We start from the raw sequence: 16,021 nt of genomic DNA, 5'->3' as shown, positions 1-16,021 counted from the left end.
GAAGAGTACTGGTGAGTGACAGGCACCCCCCCTCCCCCCACACACATTAGTTCCTCTCTGTACCAGTACCCCCCCCCCCCCCTGGCAGGGGGGTACTGGTACAGAGAGGAATTAATGTGTGTGATGAGGGGGGGGGGGGGGGTCTGATGTGCAGGGGGGGTACTGGTACAGAGAGGAACGAATGTGCGGTGGGGGGGGGGGGGTACTGTACTGGTACATAGAGGAACTAATATATATGTGTGTGATGGGGGGGTCTGATGTGCAGGGGGGGGAGCACCGGCGCCTAATAGAGTACCGGCACCTCTTTTGGCCCACTTAAAGCACTGGATGAAACCACAATTACAGATAATATATCAGTCTGATCTAATGTTTAAAAATATACATTTCAGTTCTGAGTACTTACCTCAATTATAAGGCGCCTCTGCACAATGTCTGACTGTACTCTTTTAGGCACCATAGGCTTCTGTCCATCACATAGATCGTTAGTGCTCAATGCCTCTATACTAACGCTGATATTAATAGAGCCTGTGCAGGAACATAAATGACTTGCATATTTATTACATTTTTCATTCATCTAATTTAATCTAATTTACTATCTAATTTACTATGACCTTCTGGTAAGCACATGGAGAAAAAACATCAAAGCTTTTTTAAAATCTGTTCACATGTTACTGCCATGGTGTGTTCATGTGAGCTGGTGTAGGCCAGTGCCAAAGGGGTCTAAGCCTGAAAGCAGGTGTGTAGTTGGGCTGCTTGTCCCCTCCACCTGAACCATATATCCATGGAGCTATGTAACATAAAATTGTTGTCAGGCAGCCACCACTAGAGGGAGCTCGTAGCACTTAATGAACACTGTCTTTGTAGTAAGCTCCTAAGTTTCCTTTAGTGGTGTAGACAACCAATATAGAAGAAAGTGTGCATTTCTCTTAAAGTTCTTGCTCTATTGATATTTTATGTCTGTGCAGAAAAAAACTGTAGATTATTTCTGATAAATATAAGAGAAAAAAATGCTTCCACTATGAGAATGCAGTTGAGTGGATAGAGTTGCCTCTTTAATTCCTCTCCTGAAATGTTACTTTATAGGGATTGCGTCAAGAAGTCAAGATCTTTGGGTCATATGGAAGTCATAGAGAAGACCACCTACATGATAATCTCTATTAGCCAGTGTTTGGAGCTGTACAGTAAGCCCTGGCAGACTGACACACTTATGTTTCACACAGTCTTCTATTCATTTAAGTGGAATGTTATAAAAGTAGAACACCGCACACCGTAGTTGCCAGTGCCATCAAGGACTTGTCAGTCGTTGTGATCCAGCGCCGGAGCCACATTGAAGCCACTGTAAGATAATAGACCGCTGAAGAAGGCCTTCACAGGCCGAAACGTCCGGTCACGTAATCTAATACCTATAATCAATTGCGCTTCTGAGAAATTACTGGATCGTGAATTCTGTGTGATGTGTCATGAATAAAATGCCTTGAACTGCAAATTAAGAGCCGTGTGCCGCAATTTTCTATTTCATTTATTTCAGTGGAGACCATGTAATACTGCATTTTCCCTGCAGTGTCCAGGCTTCTTACCCAGAGTTAAGGATATGATGTTCCAGGTAAAGGTGTAGGTTGGCTTACTGCAGAGGCAGGCATTGTACAAGCAACCTTCACATGGTTCCACTTGAAAGTCTTTTGACTGGTACAAAGTTGCCTGGACCTATAATATAAGAATCAGAAATCTGACATCATCACGTTGGGATACACATGGACCATTATCGTGATCTATTAGTATTTCACATTCTCACCTTCATACACCTCCTCATGGAGTTGAGGACATTTGCCTTCAGCACGAAAGTCTCCCCTTGTTTAACTGAGTATGGTGTGATCATCTCCAGAGAGAATGGTTTAAACACTTGAAGATAAGTTTGGGGTGAAAAGCCAAGACCAATGGTTGATGTGCAGAAGGCCTCTACATTCCACTGGGTGATGGTGTCTGGAGTTTTGACTGGATAGTCCAGTTCACCAGTGGATCTGTACAGAAGTGACAATGAAAAGATATTTGTAATAAAAAAATAATTATATCTCACTTGGTTTTGGTTCACATCATATCTGAGCCTAACATTGAAAGTATATAGTAGGAGTATTTCCTGACATATTATCTGAGAGCACCCTTCAGTGTATGCTGCTATACAGTATATGCATTCAGTGGCATATGTCACTCATAGGCTCTAATAAAAAAAAATAAACCTAATACCGTACAGTATATGGGGCCCTATGGATAGTTACAGTGGATACTGACTTAGCTCTTATTGTAGTACCATGTAAGATGTGCCTACCGCAGAGGTCTCTTGTAGGTCCTGAGTTATCTTTATATACAGGTGCTCTTGAAACACAAGGCAGAATAATAGGGTAACAGCGTTTTATGACTTAGTTATGAGTTTCACCTTAATGGTCAAGGGGTTCTCTAGACTTTTCCCCAACACAACCGAGAACCTATATTGAGGGACCTTCTTAAATATGTTGATATATCCTTTAGAATAATCATTTATGAAGGTAGCTGTAATTTTGTAAGGTATTTATTTTATCCTTATTGCTGCTATTTCCTGTTCTGGGCTGTTCATGTGTCACGGCCTATGGTGCACGCCGTGACACTGTTGCCACGCTTGCTGTTGCCGGTGGCAACATGTTGCTGTTTTGGCATGTTGTGGCAGTGTCACGTGTTTTGCTGTGTGTGCTGTGACTTGCTGGCCACACATGCTGTTGTCTGCGGCAACCTGTTGCCTTTTGCTTGTGTGTGCAAATCCCCTTTAAGTAGTGTCTCCCTGCTGTGTGGTGTGTGTGTGGGGTTAATACTCTGGCTGGAGCAAATTGGTGAGTTGGGTGTGGTTTCAGGTCTCCTTATATACTCTGGCTTGGAGACTGAGATCAGTTTTGGTTTGTCTGCCTTGCATGTGAGATGCTTGCTCTGTGCATGGATGAGATCTGAGGGCCATCCAAGTTTGACATCAAGGTTATTAGCAATGTCATCTGTGATATCATACTGAGTGTTTCCTCCTTGTCTTCCTTCCCCTCCTTGTCTTCCTTCCCCTCCTTGTCTTCCTTCCCCTCCTGGTGTGTCGTTTATGGTGTGGGTTTGAGTTGTAGGTTTGTTGTACGTCTTGTTTGTGGTTGCATGTCTGGGATGTTGTTGGTGTTTGTCCCTGCATGTGTGCAAGACGTCTCCCTTTGTGTGTGTTACCTCCGAAAGGGGGTCCCATTGGTTTCCCGGAGGGGTGAACCTAAAGATATTAGCAGCCTTGCCTGGAGCCACCTTGCATCGGTGTCCGCATGGGGGTCCAGGTTGTTTTGGTGTGGTTTTTCCATCTTTGCTGCGGCAGGTGATAGCAGAGGGTCTATGTAACTAGCTGGGTGGGAGACAGGTGTAGCCTTCCAAGGTGGTGGGTCTTACAGAAAGAGGGAGTGGCTTCACTGGACAGGAGGTGTGGTCTAATATGAACCACTTGGCACCAAAATTGCACTGACTCTGGTGTAAAATTCATTCTCAAACTAAGCCGGCTAATAGTTCGCATAGAGTCAGAGAAAGGTGTCTACCCCTGTACCACATTTCTCATCCAGCCTGAGCCCCTGTGATAAATCTGGTGCAGTTCTAGACAGCCTGGCTAAGGTTACACCGGTTTTAGGATTAGTAAATCTGTCAATTTTATTTAAATCCGGGGATTTACATGTGCTGTACATTGTACCAAAGAACAAAGGGGCACATTTATTAAGACCGGTATTTTAGACGCCGGTCTTAATAAACCCCTAAGCTGGCATCAGCATCTACATAACTTCGGCAGATCCTCCGCCAGTTCTAAATGTAAGACAACTTCCAAGGTGTCTTACATTTAGACCATTTTCTACACCTGAAACAGGCGTAGAAAATCCCCTTCCCTGCCCACACCAGTCCAACTTTTTTAGACCTGGCATGAGCGGGGAGAAGTGACAGATAGTGGCACAACTAGCTGCAACAATCTGCGCCTGAAATATGCCTAATATAGGCGTATTTCAGCATCATAAATAACCCCCAAAGTGCCTTACCATTAAATGCTCTAAATAAAGTTACCCTATTAGCATCAAGTTCATTATCCAGGTAGTTGGGGATCTTCTGCGCACGTTTTCTTGCGGTGGTGCATCTTTTTTGACTCCAGGAAATACCATTTCTGTATTAAAATTTGAAAAGAGAGAAATAAAAAAAAGCGATGAGTAAATTTACTATATTCTGTGCCGTTATATAACTGTACAGCTGTTGAGTGATGTTTGCAAACAATCACAAAACCAACATGGCCATGCGTGGCTCAAAATTTTTGAGGTCAGTAATTGAAGTATTTAGTTCATTATTGGCTGAAAAAATGAATAGAGGCCAGAGGTTTAAATAAGTGGTCACACAATTGACATGTATCACCTATCAATGGCTGTTTCTGTGAGACTAATAGACATTGAATGGAGGTGCAGGTCACATGCTCTACCTATAGACACTGAATGGAGGTGCAGGTCACATGCTCTACCTATAGACACTGAAAGGAGGTGCAGGTCACATGCTAAACATGCTCAACCTATAGACACTGAATGGAGGTACAGGGCACATGCTTAACCTATAGACACTGAATGGAGGTACAGGGCACATGCTCAACACATAGACATCGAATGAAGGTGCGGGTCACATGCTCTACCTATAGATACTGAATGGAGGTACAGGTCACATGCTCAACATGCTCAACCTATAGACACTGAATGGAGGTGCAGGGCACATGCTCAACATGCTCAACCTATAGACACTGAATGGAGGTACAGGGCAAATGCTCAACATGCTCAACATGCTCAACCTATAGATACTGAATGGAGGTACAGGGTACATGCTCAACATGCTCAACATATAGACACTGAATGGAGGTGCAGGGCACATGCTCAACATGCTCAACCTATAGACACTGAATGGAGGTACAGGGCACATGCTCAACATGCTCAACCTATAGACACTGAATGGAGGTACAGGGTACATGCTCAACATGCTTGACCTATAGACTCTGAATGGAGGTGCAGGTCACATGCTTAACCCATAGAGACTGAATGGAGATTCAGGGCACATGCTCAACTCATAGACATTAAATGGAGGTGCGGGGCACATGCTTGACATGCTGGACCTATAGACACTGAATGGAGGTGCATGGCACATGCTCAACATGCTCAACCCATAGACACTGAATGGAGGTGCAGGGCACATGCTTGACCCATAGAGACTAAATAGAGGTGCAGGGCACATGCTCAGCATGCTCAACCCATAGACATTGAATAGAGGTGCAGGACACATGCTGGATCCATAGACACTGAATGGAGGTGCAGGGCACATGCTGGATCCATAGACACTGAATGGAGGTGCAGGGCAGAAGCTCAACATGCTCAACCTATAGACACTGAATGGAGGTACAGGGTACATGCTCAACATGCTCAACCTATAGACACTGAATGGAGGTGCAGGTCACATGCTCAACCTATAGACACTGAATGGAGGTACAGGGCACATGCTTAACCTATAGACACTGAATGGAGGTACAGGGTACATGCTCAACATGCTCAACCTATAGACACTGAATGGAGGTGCAGGTCACATGCTCAACCTATAGACACTGAATGGAGGTACAGGGCACATGCTTAACCTATAGACACTGAATGGAGGTACAGGGAAAATGCTCAACACATAGACATCGAATGAAGGTGCGGGTCACATGCTCTACCTATAGATACTGAATGGAGGTACAGGTCACATGCTCAACATGCTCAACCTATAGACACTGAATGGAGGTACAGGGAACATGCTCAACCTATAGACACTGAATGGAGGTACAGGGCACATGCTCAACATGCTCAACCTATAGATACTGAATGGAGGTACAGGGAACATGCTCAACCTATAGACACTGAATGGACGTACAGGGTACATGCTCAACATGCTCAACCTATAGACTCTGAATGGAGGTACAGGGAACATGCTCAACCTATAGACACTGAATGGACGTACAGGGTACATGCTCAACATGCTTGACCTATAGACTCTGAATGGAGGTGCAGGTCACATGCTTAACCCATAGAGACTGAATGGAGATTCAGGGCACATGCTCAACTCATAGACATTAAATGGAGGTGCGGGGCACATGCTTGACATGCTGGACCTATAGACACTGAATGGAGGTGCATGGCACATGCTCAACATGCTCAACCCATAGACATTGAATGGAGGTGCAGGGCACATGCTCGACCCATAGAGACTAAATAGAGGTGCAGGGCACATGCTCAGCATGCTCAACTCATAGACATTGAATAGAGGTGCAGGGCACATGCTGGATCCATAGACACTGAATGGAGGTGCAGGGCACATGCTGGATCTATAGACACTGAATGGAGGTGCAGGGCAGAAGCTCAACATGCTCAACCTATAGACACTGAATGGAGGTACAGGGTACATGCTCAACATGCTCAACCTATAGACACTGAATGGAGGTGCAGGTCACATGCTCAACCTATAGACACTGAATGGAGGTACAGGGCACATGCTTAACCTATAGACACTGAATGGAGGTACAGGGTACATGCTCAACATGCTCAACCTATAGACACTGAATGGAGGTGCAGGTCACATGCTCAACCTATAGACACTGAATGGAGGTACAGGGCACATGCTTAACCTATAGACACTGAATGGAGGTACAGGGAAAATGCTCAACACATAGACATCGAATGAAGGTGCGGGTCACATGCTCTACCTATAGATACTGAATGGAGGTACAGGTCACATGCTCAACATGCTCAACCTATAGACACTGAATGGAGGTACAGGGAACATGCTCAACCTATAGACACTGAATGGAGGTACAGGGCACATGCTCAACATGCTCAACCTATAGATACTGAATGGAGGTACAGGGAACATGCTCAACCTATAGACACTGAATGGACGTACAGGGTACATGCTCAACATGCTCAACCTATAGACTCTGAATGGAGGTACAGGGAACATGCTCAACCTATAGACACTGAATGGACGTACAGGGTACATGCTCAACATGCTTGACCTATAGACTCTGAATGGAGGTGCAGGTCACATGCTTAACCCATAGAGACTGAATGGAGATTCAGGGCACATGCTCAACTCATAGACATTAAATGGAGGTGCGGGGCACATGCTTGACATGCTGGACCTATAGACACTGAATGGAGGTGCATGGCACATGCTCAACATGCTCAACCCATAGACATTGAATGGAGGTGCAGGGCACATGCTTGACCCATAGAGACTAAATAGAGGTGCAGGGCACATGCTCAGCATGCTCAACTCATAGACATTGAATAGAGGTGCAGGGCACATGCTGGATCCATAGACACTGAATGGAGGTGCAGGGCACATGCTGGATCTATAGACACTAAATGGAGGTGCAGGGCAGAAGCTCAATTACTACTCTATTACATGTAGTCCTGTAGTAAGAAGGATTGTAGGCCTTAGGACCCTATGTTAGCAATTGGTTATGACCCCAGCGGTGGACCCCACCAGGATCACATTTTTCACATATCATGTGGATAGATGATAAATGTTAATTGTGTGAAACCCCTTTAACTTGCAAAATCAGGGCCCCACCTAATGTGACATTTATAACAATAGTGTCTTCTTCGGTAACAAACTGACTACCTCTCCGCCCTCTATAACTATGCCCCTAATAGAGAACAATATTTCCCATAATGCAATCCTATCATGAAAAATATAAACTTTCCAGGCACAGCTCTTAAAACAATCTCGGCAGCAGCATTTTAACAAGGTATATATTACAATGTGTAACTAGTCCAGGTACTGCAATCTGTAAATCTGTGTGAAAGGGGTTCCCAGAAATTGTTTTCCATAAACAGTGACACTATTGCCCATGGTCTGTGAAGACCCTTGTTTCAAATTCTGGAAGAGTCCTTTAAAATAGTTTCGTTATTAACTCTGATTTGCCCAGTATATATACTGTAAATTACACCGGCTCTCGTTTTTGCTTGAAAGAAATTGCATTAAATTTCAATCATTTTGATAGTTGGTAGTTTGAATTGTACGAGAGCATCTCACTTGATTTAGCGAAATTCTGTAATATTTCTGGGCCCTGCAATTCACACTCCAGCGGCTTCCGTATTGCGAAGTTGGTTAAGGTTTTGATCCCACAATGCTGTAAGACATGAGAAGGGTATAACTGATATAGAGCAGCACAGATCATGGATCAGTGGATAGGATAGACATACAGGTAACATCAGCTATAATGTTACAAGATAATTGATATACTTAAACAGCATCCAATTGACTGTCCTTGCAATTAGGGGTTCCCAAATTCAAGGGTTCAGAACTTTTGTATACACAGTTATACTACTTGGACTGAGCTCTATGGAAATGTATAAATCTTTATGCAGTGAGTTCCACCCCTCCCCAAAAGCAGATATCTAGAACTGTATTAGTTAGTACTATAATTTTATGAAGGGAAGTCGAAGCTGTGACCCATTTAAAAATTAGGGAAAAAAGTTCTGTAAAATAATTACTGTCCACATTCTAGTACCATGGGCTCTAGCCTACAGTGATATTGCAGCCATAGTGACTTCATGCCATGTGGCTTGTCCAATGGTTGTAGGGTGCAGTGACGATGACCCAATATTCAACCATGTAACATAGCTATGGATGTAGCATCACTGCATACTAGTTGTAGTGTCTTTGTAAATATAAATATAGGACCAATGACCTTGATTGCTGGGGGCCAATTGGGTCTCAGTCCGCCCCCATGCGTCAACAATGTGTACTCTTCATTGATAATGATAAATAATAATGAGTTAATACCTCAAAAAGACTGAATATATCAGGCTGTTCTGAAGCTTCTACAAAAACAGGAGAAGAACCGAGTGGACACTCCTGAAGCTCTTCAATCTCTATAGGGTAACCTTCTGTATCCCATTCTTTTAAGAATTGATTCACCTAAGCCAGAAATAGGACCATAAACACAAAGTCAATTCAAGGTTAAATTCATAATTGTGGCCGGGTATCATATTATAAAACCTAATGGTAATAAAACAACATAAATTGCATGGTAGAACATACATTGTCCTCCGAGCGTCTCTCTTCTGATTTCAGGAGCTTGCCACTCTTATCCACTGCTCGGACACTGCACATGGAGTTTGGGTGAGCGCTGATATGGAGATTCACCATAGACCCAGGAAGACTTTGCTCCTCCGAAAATTTAAGGGAAACCTTTAAGTAGCCAAAGTGGTCACCTCAGTTACAATACGCAGGTAATCAAGAAGCATACAATACATACTACCCAACAGTATGGCTGGAGAAATATGAATCCTTAAGGAGGGGTACCTAAACATTCTTTAACATCGCAATCATAAAAGTCAAGGAAGCTGAGATACAGAGTGCTGATTCATGGAGAGCCTCTGAAAGTCTAGGTGGGAAAAATGGGGTCACTAGAAAATTCCTTGGTGTTAAAAAGTAGTATATCCATGGAAGTGTAAAGTGCACATTTTTAAACTGTCAATGTCACTATATTGTGATACTCACTGGTGCCTCCATTATACTTTGATTACAGAGGAACAAGTAAAGCTAAAGCAAACCTACAGTATTATTGCCCCACCAAATAACACCCCATATTTCATCAACAACTATCCGTGTGACAAAGAAGTGGTATATGAGGTTAATGCACATGAAAAGGCCCTAGTGTCACCTTATGAGTTTCAGTATGGCGATGTACGAAATTGGAGGCATATGGAAGCTCCTTAGACGTCATGGCCCCATAAAGATTAATGGACAAGTATAACAGCTCTGTACATCTTGACATGCGGTTCCTTGGGCCCACCAGAGGAAATTATTCTTAGGGCCCAGCCTTCATCAATAAAGTCTAACAGGTTTTGAATCAAAGAAATAGACCCTAGTGACAAGTGATTAGCTCCAAAGGATTTTTCTCCTGGACCTTTGGAGCCCACTATGGTTTCAAAGACTAGGCTCACCAGAAGACCCTCTGCTACTCTGGTGGACCAGTCCAACCTGCATCTTGGATAATAATACGCTTGTGTGCATGATGCCTTAGGCTTAAAATACACACTGAGAACACATGAGAACACTTTGCTGCTTCTGTTCTCAACTCCTCTGTCCCTCTCGACACAAAAATGATACCGCTCAACCAGTCAATAGGGGTCCCTGACTGACTAAGCATTCACATTTCCTGACTTATGAAGAGCCAGGAAGTATACAGCGGCTGTAGAATGGGATTAATGATGGAATAGTATGGTGAGTATAATTATAGTGTTTACTTTTTTTTAAGCATGTTGCCCTTTTTTTCACATTTTTCCTCTTGCCTGACCACCCTAAATTTCCAATTGTGGCAAAAGAGAAAATATATATATATCCCACTTACAGTGTTGGGGAAGCAGCTAGTGACTGGAATTTTAAGGCTGTCAGCAATCAGATTACCATATTCAAGGCCAGCGTAAATTAAGATGGTGGCAGCTGGGGACATGTCAGAATTGACCATGATAGGAATGGGAAAGAAGCTCCTTAGTCCTGATTGAAATAAAAAAATTAACAGGTTTGAGATTGTGCCACTGTTTAAGCAACAGCCCTAAGGAAAATCATTAGATCATGGATCATGATACCATATACTGTAGAGATGATCACATATATAACAGTTATTTACTTTCTCTAAAATGCTACCATTGTTTTTATTTGGCTCTGGCCAACGCAAATGTTATTGTCATATTGTCAGGATTAGGATCACTTATTGTTCGCCCTTCAGAATTTTTCTTGGGATAAATTACTTTCCATTTGAAGTCGTAAACTACACTCCAGCAAAATGAAAGCTGACCAGGTTGGTCTCCAAAAGATCTAGACACCTTAATGTTTCTAAGCTTGGTACCCACTACTGAAATGAACTGCACCTCAAAGCTTTGATCCTACTGTGTTACACATTAAGAGGCAGCAGAGACTAACAGGGGCTCCCCATAGAGTACATACAGAATAGCAAAGGTTGAGAACCTATGCCCTAAGGCATTGGTGGCGCACCTATGGCATGGGTGCCAGAGGCAGCACTCAGAGCCCTCTCTTTGGGCACCTGCACCCTGGAAAAAGTCTATGGTGTACCAATACGCCTTAGACTTTTCCTGCCATTCACCAGCGCAGGGCGCACTAGGATATTATAGCTAATTGATAAAGTACATGGAAGATACACTATATTGGACTGTAGTATTCAGGTTAAATTGCCATGTTGGCACTTTGAGATAAATAAGTGGGTTTTGGGTTGCAGTTTAGGAACTCAATCTCTAAAAAGGTCCACCATCATTGCCCTAAGGCATTGACGCCTTTTGAGAGAGTTCACCGGAGCTCTGGTGAGTGCTGAGACCTCCTCGCAGCTCATCAAGCATAGCTCCGTATATTGTATAGCCGCTGTGCTTGGTATATTAGCTCAGCCCTATTCACTCGAGTGGGGCTGAGCTATACCTAGGCAACGTGACTGATGAAAGTGATGTCACAAGGCCTAGGAAGAGGCCTAAATGTTCACGGAGCGCTGTTCCTATTCATACAGCTGATCATGGGGGGTGCCGGGAGTTGGACCTTATTGATATTGATCCTCAACATAAAAATCCCGGAGAACCCTTTTAACTAAAAACTGTCCCTTTCTTATCAGTGGCATGTGTTTGGTATTACAAAACACATCCTGATTTAAGGGAATTATGCCTCATTCACACAGTCAGTGTTCGGTCAGTGATTTCCATCAGTGATTGTGAGCCAAAACCATGTGCGGCCCTAAACACAGAACAGGTGCAGATCTTTCCATTATATATTATGTCTGTGGAGCTGGCCTCCAAAAGACTTCATTCTGTGATCGATCTCCAGCTGTGGATCATTGAAGTGCTAATATCGACTTGCTCACTTTTTTTAGGCTGCCCAGAGCGTTTTTATATCACTTTTTTCTGGGGTGATCGGCGGCCATTTTGTGGCTTGTGGTGCGCCAGCACAAGCTACCACCAAGTGCTTTTAACCATCAATAGTGTGGTTATTTTTTGCTATATCCTACATCAGCTGCAGGCTGAGCCTGTGTCACCGAAGTGAATTTAACCATCAACAGTCTGGTTATTTTTTGGCCATATACTACATCAGGTGCAGGCTGAGCCTGTGTCACCAAAGTGCATTTAACCATCAACAGTGTGGTTAATTTTTGGCCATATACTACATCAGGTGCAGGCTGAGCCTGTGTCACCCAAGTGCATTTAACCATCAATAGTGTGGTTCTTTTTTGGCCATATACTACATCAGGGGCAAGTTGAGCCTGTCACCCAGCGCCTAAAAAATAGACCTGACATTTCTATTCAACCAAATCCGTACTGTTTTAGCTGGTCAAGTTATTTGTAGTGACCGTAAAAGCACAGTTTTTGTTCTGGGTTGAAAAACTATTCCCAAATTTGACATTCTCAAAATAAGTAGTTTCTGCTATATCAGGCCTACTTGAAATCTATCCCAAAAAGGATATCTTAGATTCAAGGTGCTGATAGTGTCATTCAGAAAAACTTAACACACACGCTACCGTGCAGATACAAGTCTAATTCTGTGATTAAACGTATACCTGTCACACAGCGCAAAAAAAAATAGGCCTCACATTTCTATTCAACCAAATCTGTACTGTTTTAGCTGGTCAAGTTATTTGTAGTGACCGTAAAAGCACAGTTTTTGTTCTGGGTTGAAAAACTATTCCCAAATTTGACATTCTCAAAATTGTGGTGAACGGGAACAATGAGGAAAACATCTAATAAGGGACGCGGACGTGGACATGGTCGTGGTGGTGTTAGTGGACCCTCTGGTGCTGGGAGAGGACGTGGCCGTTCTGCCACAGCCACACGTCCTAGTGAACCAACTACCTGAGGTCCCAGTAGCCAGCAGAATTTACAGCGATATTTGGTGGGGCCCAATGCCGTTTTAAGGATGGTAAGGCCTGAGCAGGTACAGGCATTAGTCAAATGGGTAACCGACAGTGGATCCAGCACGTTCACATTATCTCCCACCAAGTCTTCTGCAGAAAGCGCACAGATGGCGCATGAAAACCAAGCCCATCGGTCTGTCACATCACCCCCATGCATATCAGGGAAACTGTCTGAGCCTCAAGTTATGCAGCAGTCTCTTATGCTGTTTGAAGACTCTGCTGCCAGGGTTTCCCAAGGGCATCCACCTAGCCCTTCCCCAGGGGTGGAAGAGATAGAATGCACTAACGCACAACCACTTATTTTTCCTGATGATGAGGACATGGGAATACCACCTCAGCACGTCTCTGATGATGACGAAACACAGGTGCTAACTGCTGCGTCTTTCTGCAGTGTGCAGACTGAACAGGAGGTCAGGGATCAAGACTGGGTGGAAGACGATGCAGGGGACGATGAGGTCCTAGACCCCACATGGAATAAAGGTCGTGCCACTGACTTTCACAGTTCGGAGGAAGAGGCAGTGGTGAGACCGAGCCAACAGCGTAGCAAAAGAGGGAGCAGTGGGCAAAATCAGAACACCCGCCGCCAAGAGACTCCGCCTGCTACTGACCGCCGCCATCTGGGACGAGCACCCCAAAGGCAGCTTCAAGGAGTTCCCTGGCATGGCACTTCTTCAAACAATGTGCTGACGACAAGACCCGAGTGGTTTGCACGCTGTGCCATCAGAGCCTGAAGCGAGGCATTAACGTTCTGAACCTTAGCACAACCTGCATGACCAGGCACCTGCATGCAAAGCATGAACTGCAGTGGAGTAAACACCTTAAAAACAAGGAAGTCACTCAGGCTCCCCCTGCTACCTCTTCTGCTGCTGCTGCCTCGGCCTCTTCTGCTGCTGCCGCCGCCTCGGCCTCTTCTGCTGCTGCCTCCGCCTCTTCCTCCGCCTCTGGAGGAACGTTGGCACCTGCCGCCCAGCAAACATGGGATGTACCACCAACACCACTACCTGCGTCACCAAGCATCTCAACCATGTCACACGGCAGCGTTCAGCTCTCCATCTCACAAACATTTGAGAGAAAGCGTAAATTCCCACCTAGCCACCCTCGATCCCTGGCCCTGAATGCCAGCATTTCTAAACTACTGGCCTATGAAATGCTGTCATTTAGGCTGGTGGACACACACAGCTTCAAACAGCTCATGTCGCTTGCTGTCCCACAGTATGTTGTTCCCAGCCGGCACTACTTCTCCAAGAGAGCCGTGCCTTCCCTGCACAACCAAGTGTCCCATAAAATAAAGTGTGCACTGCGCAACGCCATCTGTGGCAAGGTCCACCTAACCACAGATACGTGGACCAGTAAGCACGGCCAGGGACGCTATATCTCCCTAACTGCACACTGGGTAAATGTAGTGGCGGCTGGGCCCCAGGCGGAGAGCTGTTTGGCGCACGTCCTTCCGCCGCCAAGGATCGCAGGGCAACATTCTTTGCCTCCTGTCTCCTCCTCCTCCTCCTACTCAGCTTCCTCCTCCTCTTCTTCCACCTGCTCATCCAGTCAGCCACACACCTTCACCACCAACTTCAGCACAGCCCGGGGTAAACGTCAGCAGGCCGTTCTGAAACTCATATGTTTGGGGGACAGGCCCCACACCGCACAGGAGTTGTGGAGGGGTATAGAACAACAGACCGACGAGTGGTTGCTGCCGGTGAGCCTCAAGCCCGGCCTGGTGGTGTGCGATAATGGGCTAAATCTCGTTGCAGCTCTGGGACTAGCCGGTTTGACGCACATCCCTTGCCTGGCGCATGTGCTGAATTTGGTGGTGCAGAAGTTCATTCGCAACTACCCCGACATGTCAGAGCTGCTGCATAAAGTGCGGGCCGTCTGTTCGCGCTTCCGGCGTTCACACCCTGCCGCTGCTCGCCTGTCTGCGCTACAGCGTAACTTCGGCCTTCCCGCTCACCGCCTCATATGCGACGTGCCCACCAGGTGGAACGCCACCTTGCATATGGGACAGACTGTGCGAGCAGCAGCAGGCCATAGTGGAGTTTCAGCTGCAGCACGCACGGGTCAGTCGCACTGCGGATCAGACCCACTTCACCACCAATGACTGGGCCTCCATGCGAGACCTGTGTGCCCTGTTGCGCTGTTTCGAGTACTCCACCAACATGGCCAGTGGCGATGACGCCGTTATCAGCGTTACAATACCACTTCTATGTCTCCTTGAGAAAACACTTAGGGCGATGATGGAAGAGGAGGTGGCCCAGGAGGAAGAGGGGTCATTTTTAGCACTTTCAGGCCAGTCTCTTCGAAGTGACTCAGAGGGAGGTTTTTTGCAACACCAGAGGCCAGGTACAAATGTGGCCAGACAGGGCCCACTACTGGAGGACGAGGAGGACGAGGATGAGGAGGAGGTGGAGGAGGATGAGGATGAAGCATGTTCACAGCGGGGTGGCACCCAAAGCAGCTCGGGCCCATCACTGGTGCGTGGCTGGGGGGAAACACAGAACAATGATGATAAGCCTCCCACAGAGGACAGCTTGTCCTTACCTCTGGGCAGCCTGGCACACATGAGCGACTACATGCTGCAGTGCCTGCGCAACGACAGCAGAGTTGCCCACATTTTAACGTGGGCGGACTACTGGGTTGCCACCCTGCTGGATCCCCGGTACAAAGACAATGTGCCCACCTTACTTCCTACACTGGAGCGTGATAGGAAGATGCGCGAGTACAAGCGCACGTTGGTAGACGCGCTACTGAGAGCATTCCCAAATGTCACAGGGGAACCAGTGGAAGCCCAAGGCGAAGGCAGAGGAGGAGCAAGAGGTCGCCAACGCAGCTGTGTCACGGCCAGCTCCTCTGAGGGCAGGGTAAGCATGGCAGATATGTGGAAAAGTTTTGTCACCTTGCCACAGCTAACTGCACCACCACCTGATACGGAACGTGTTAGCAGGAGGCAACATTTCACTAACATGGTGGAACAGTACCTGTGCACACCCCTCCACGTACTGACTGATGGTTCGGCCCCATTTA

General features: G+C 45.7%; 1 protein-coding gene across 1 annotated transcript in view; it reads right to left on the bottom strand.

Moving 5' to 3' along the window:
* The window catches only part of LOC121005493 (alpha-2-macroglobulin-like), a 70,505-nt gene extending 60,688 nt beyond the window's left edge, over positions 1-9,817 (bottom strand). The window contains exons 1-8 of the mRNA XM_040438262.1: positions 9,755-9,817; positions 9,130-9,279; positions 8,872-9,006; positions 8,119-8,215; positions 4,090-4,186; positions 1,793-2,018; positions 1,578-1,704; positions 404-525 (exon numbers count right to left, since the gene is read on the bottom strand). Of these exons, the coding sequence (XP_040294196.1) occupies positions 404-525; positions 1,578-1,704; positions 1,793-2,018; positions 4,090-4,186; positions 8,119-8,215; positions 8,872-9,006; positions 9,130-9,279; positions 9,755-9,817 (1,017 nt within the window). The remainder of the gene's footprint in view (positions 1-403; positions 526-1,577; positions 1,705-1,792; positions 2,019-4,089; positions 4,187-8,118; positions 8,216-8,871; positions 9,007-9,129; positions 9,280-9,754) is intronic.
* Positions 9,818-16,021: the final 6,204 nt, after the last annotated feature.

Source organism: Bufo bufo, chromosome 6, assembly GCF_905171765.1.
Source record: "Bufo bufo chromosome 6, aBufBuf1.1, whole genome shotgun sequence".
Taxonomy (NCBI): Eukaryota; Metazoa; Chordata; class Amphibia; order Anura; family Bufonidae; genus Bufo; species Bufo bufo.
The sequence above is the reverse complement of the archived record's forward strand: the minus strand, read 5'-3'. Positions and strand labels throughout refer to the sequence as shown.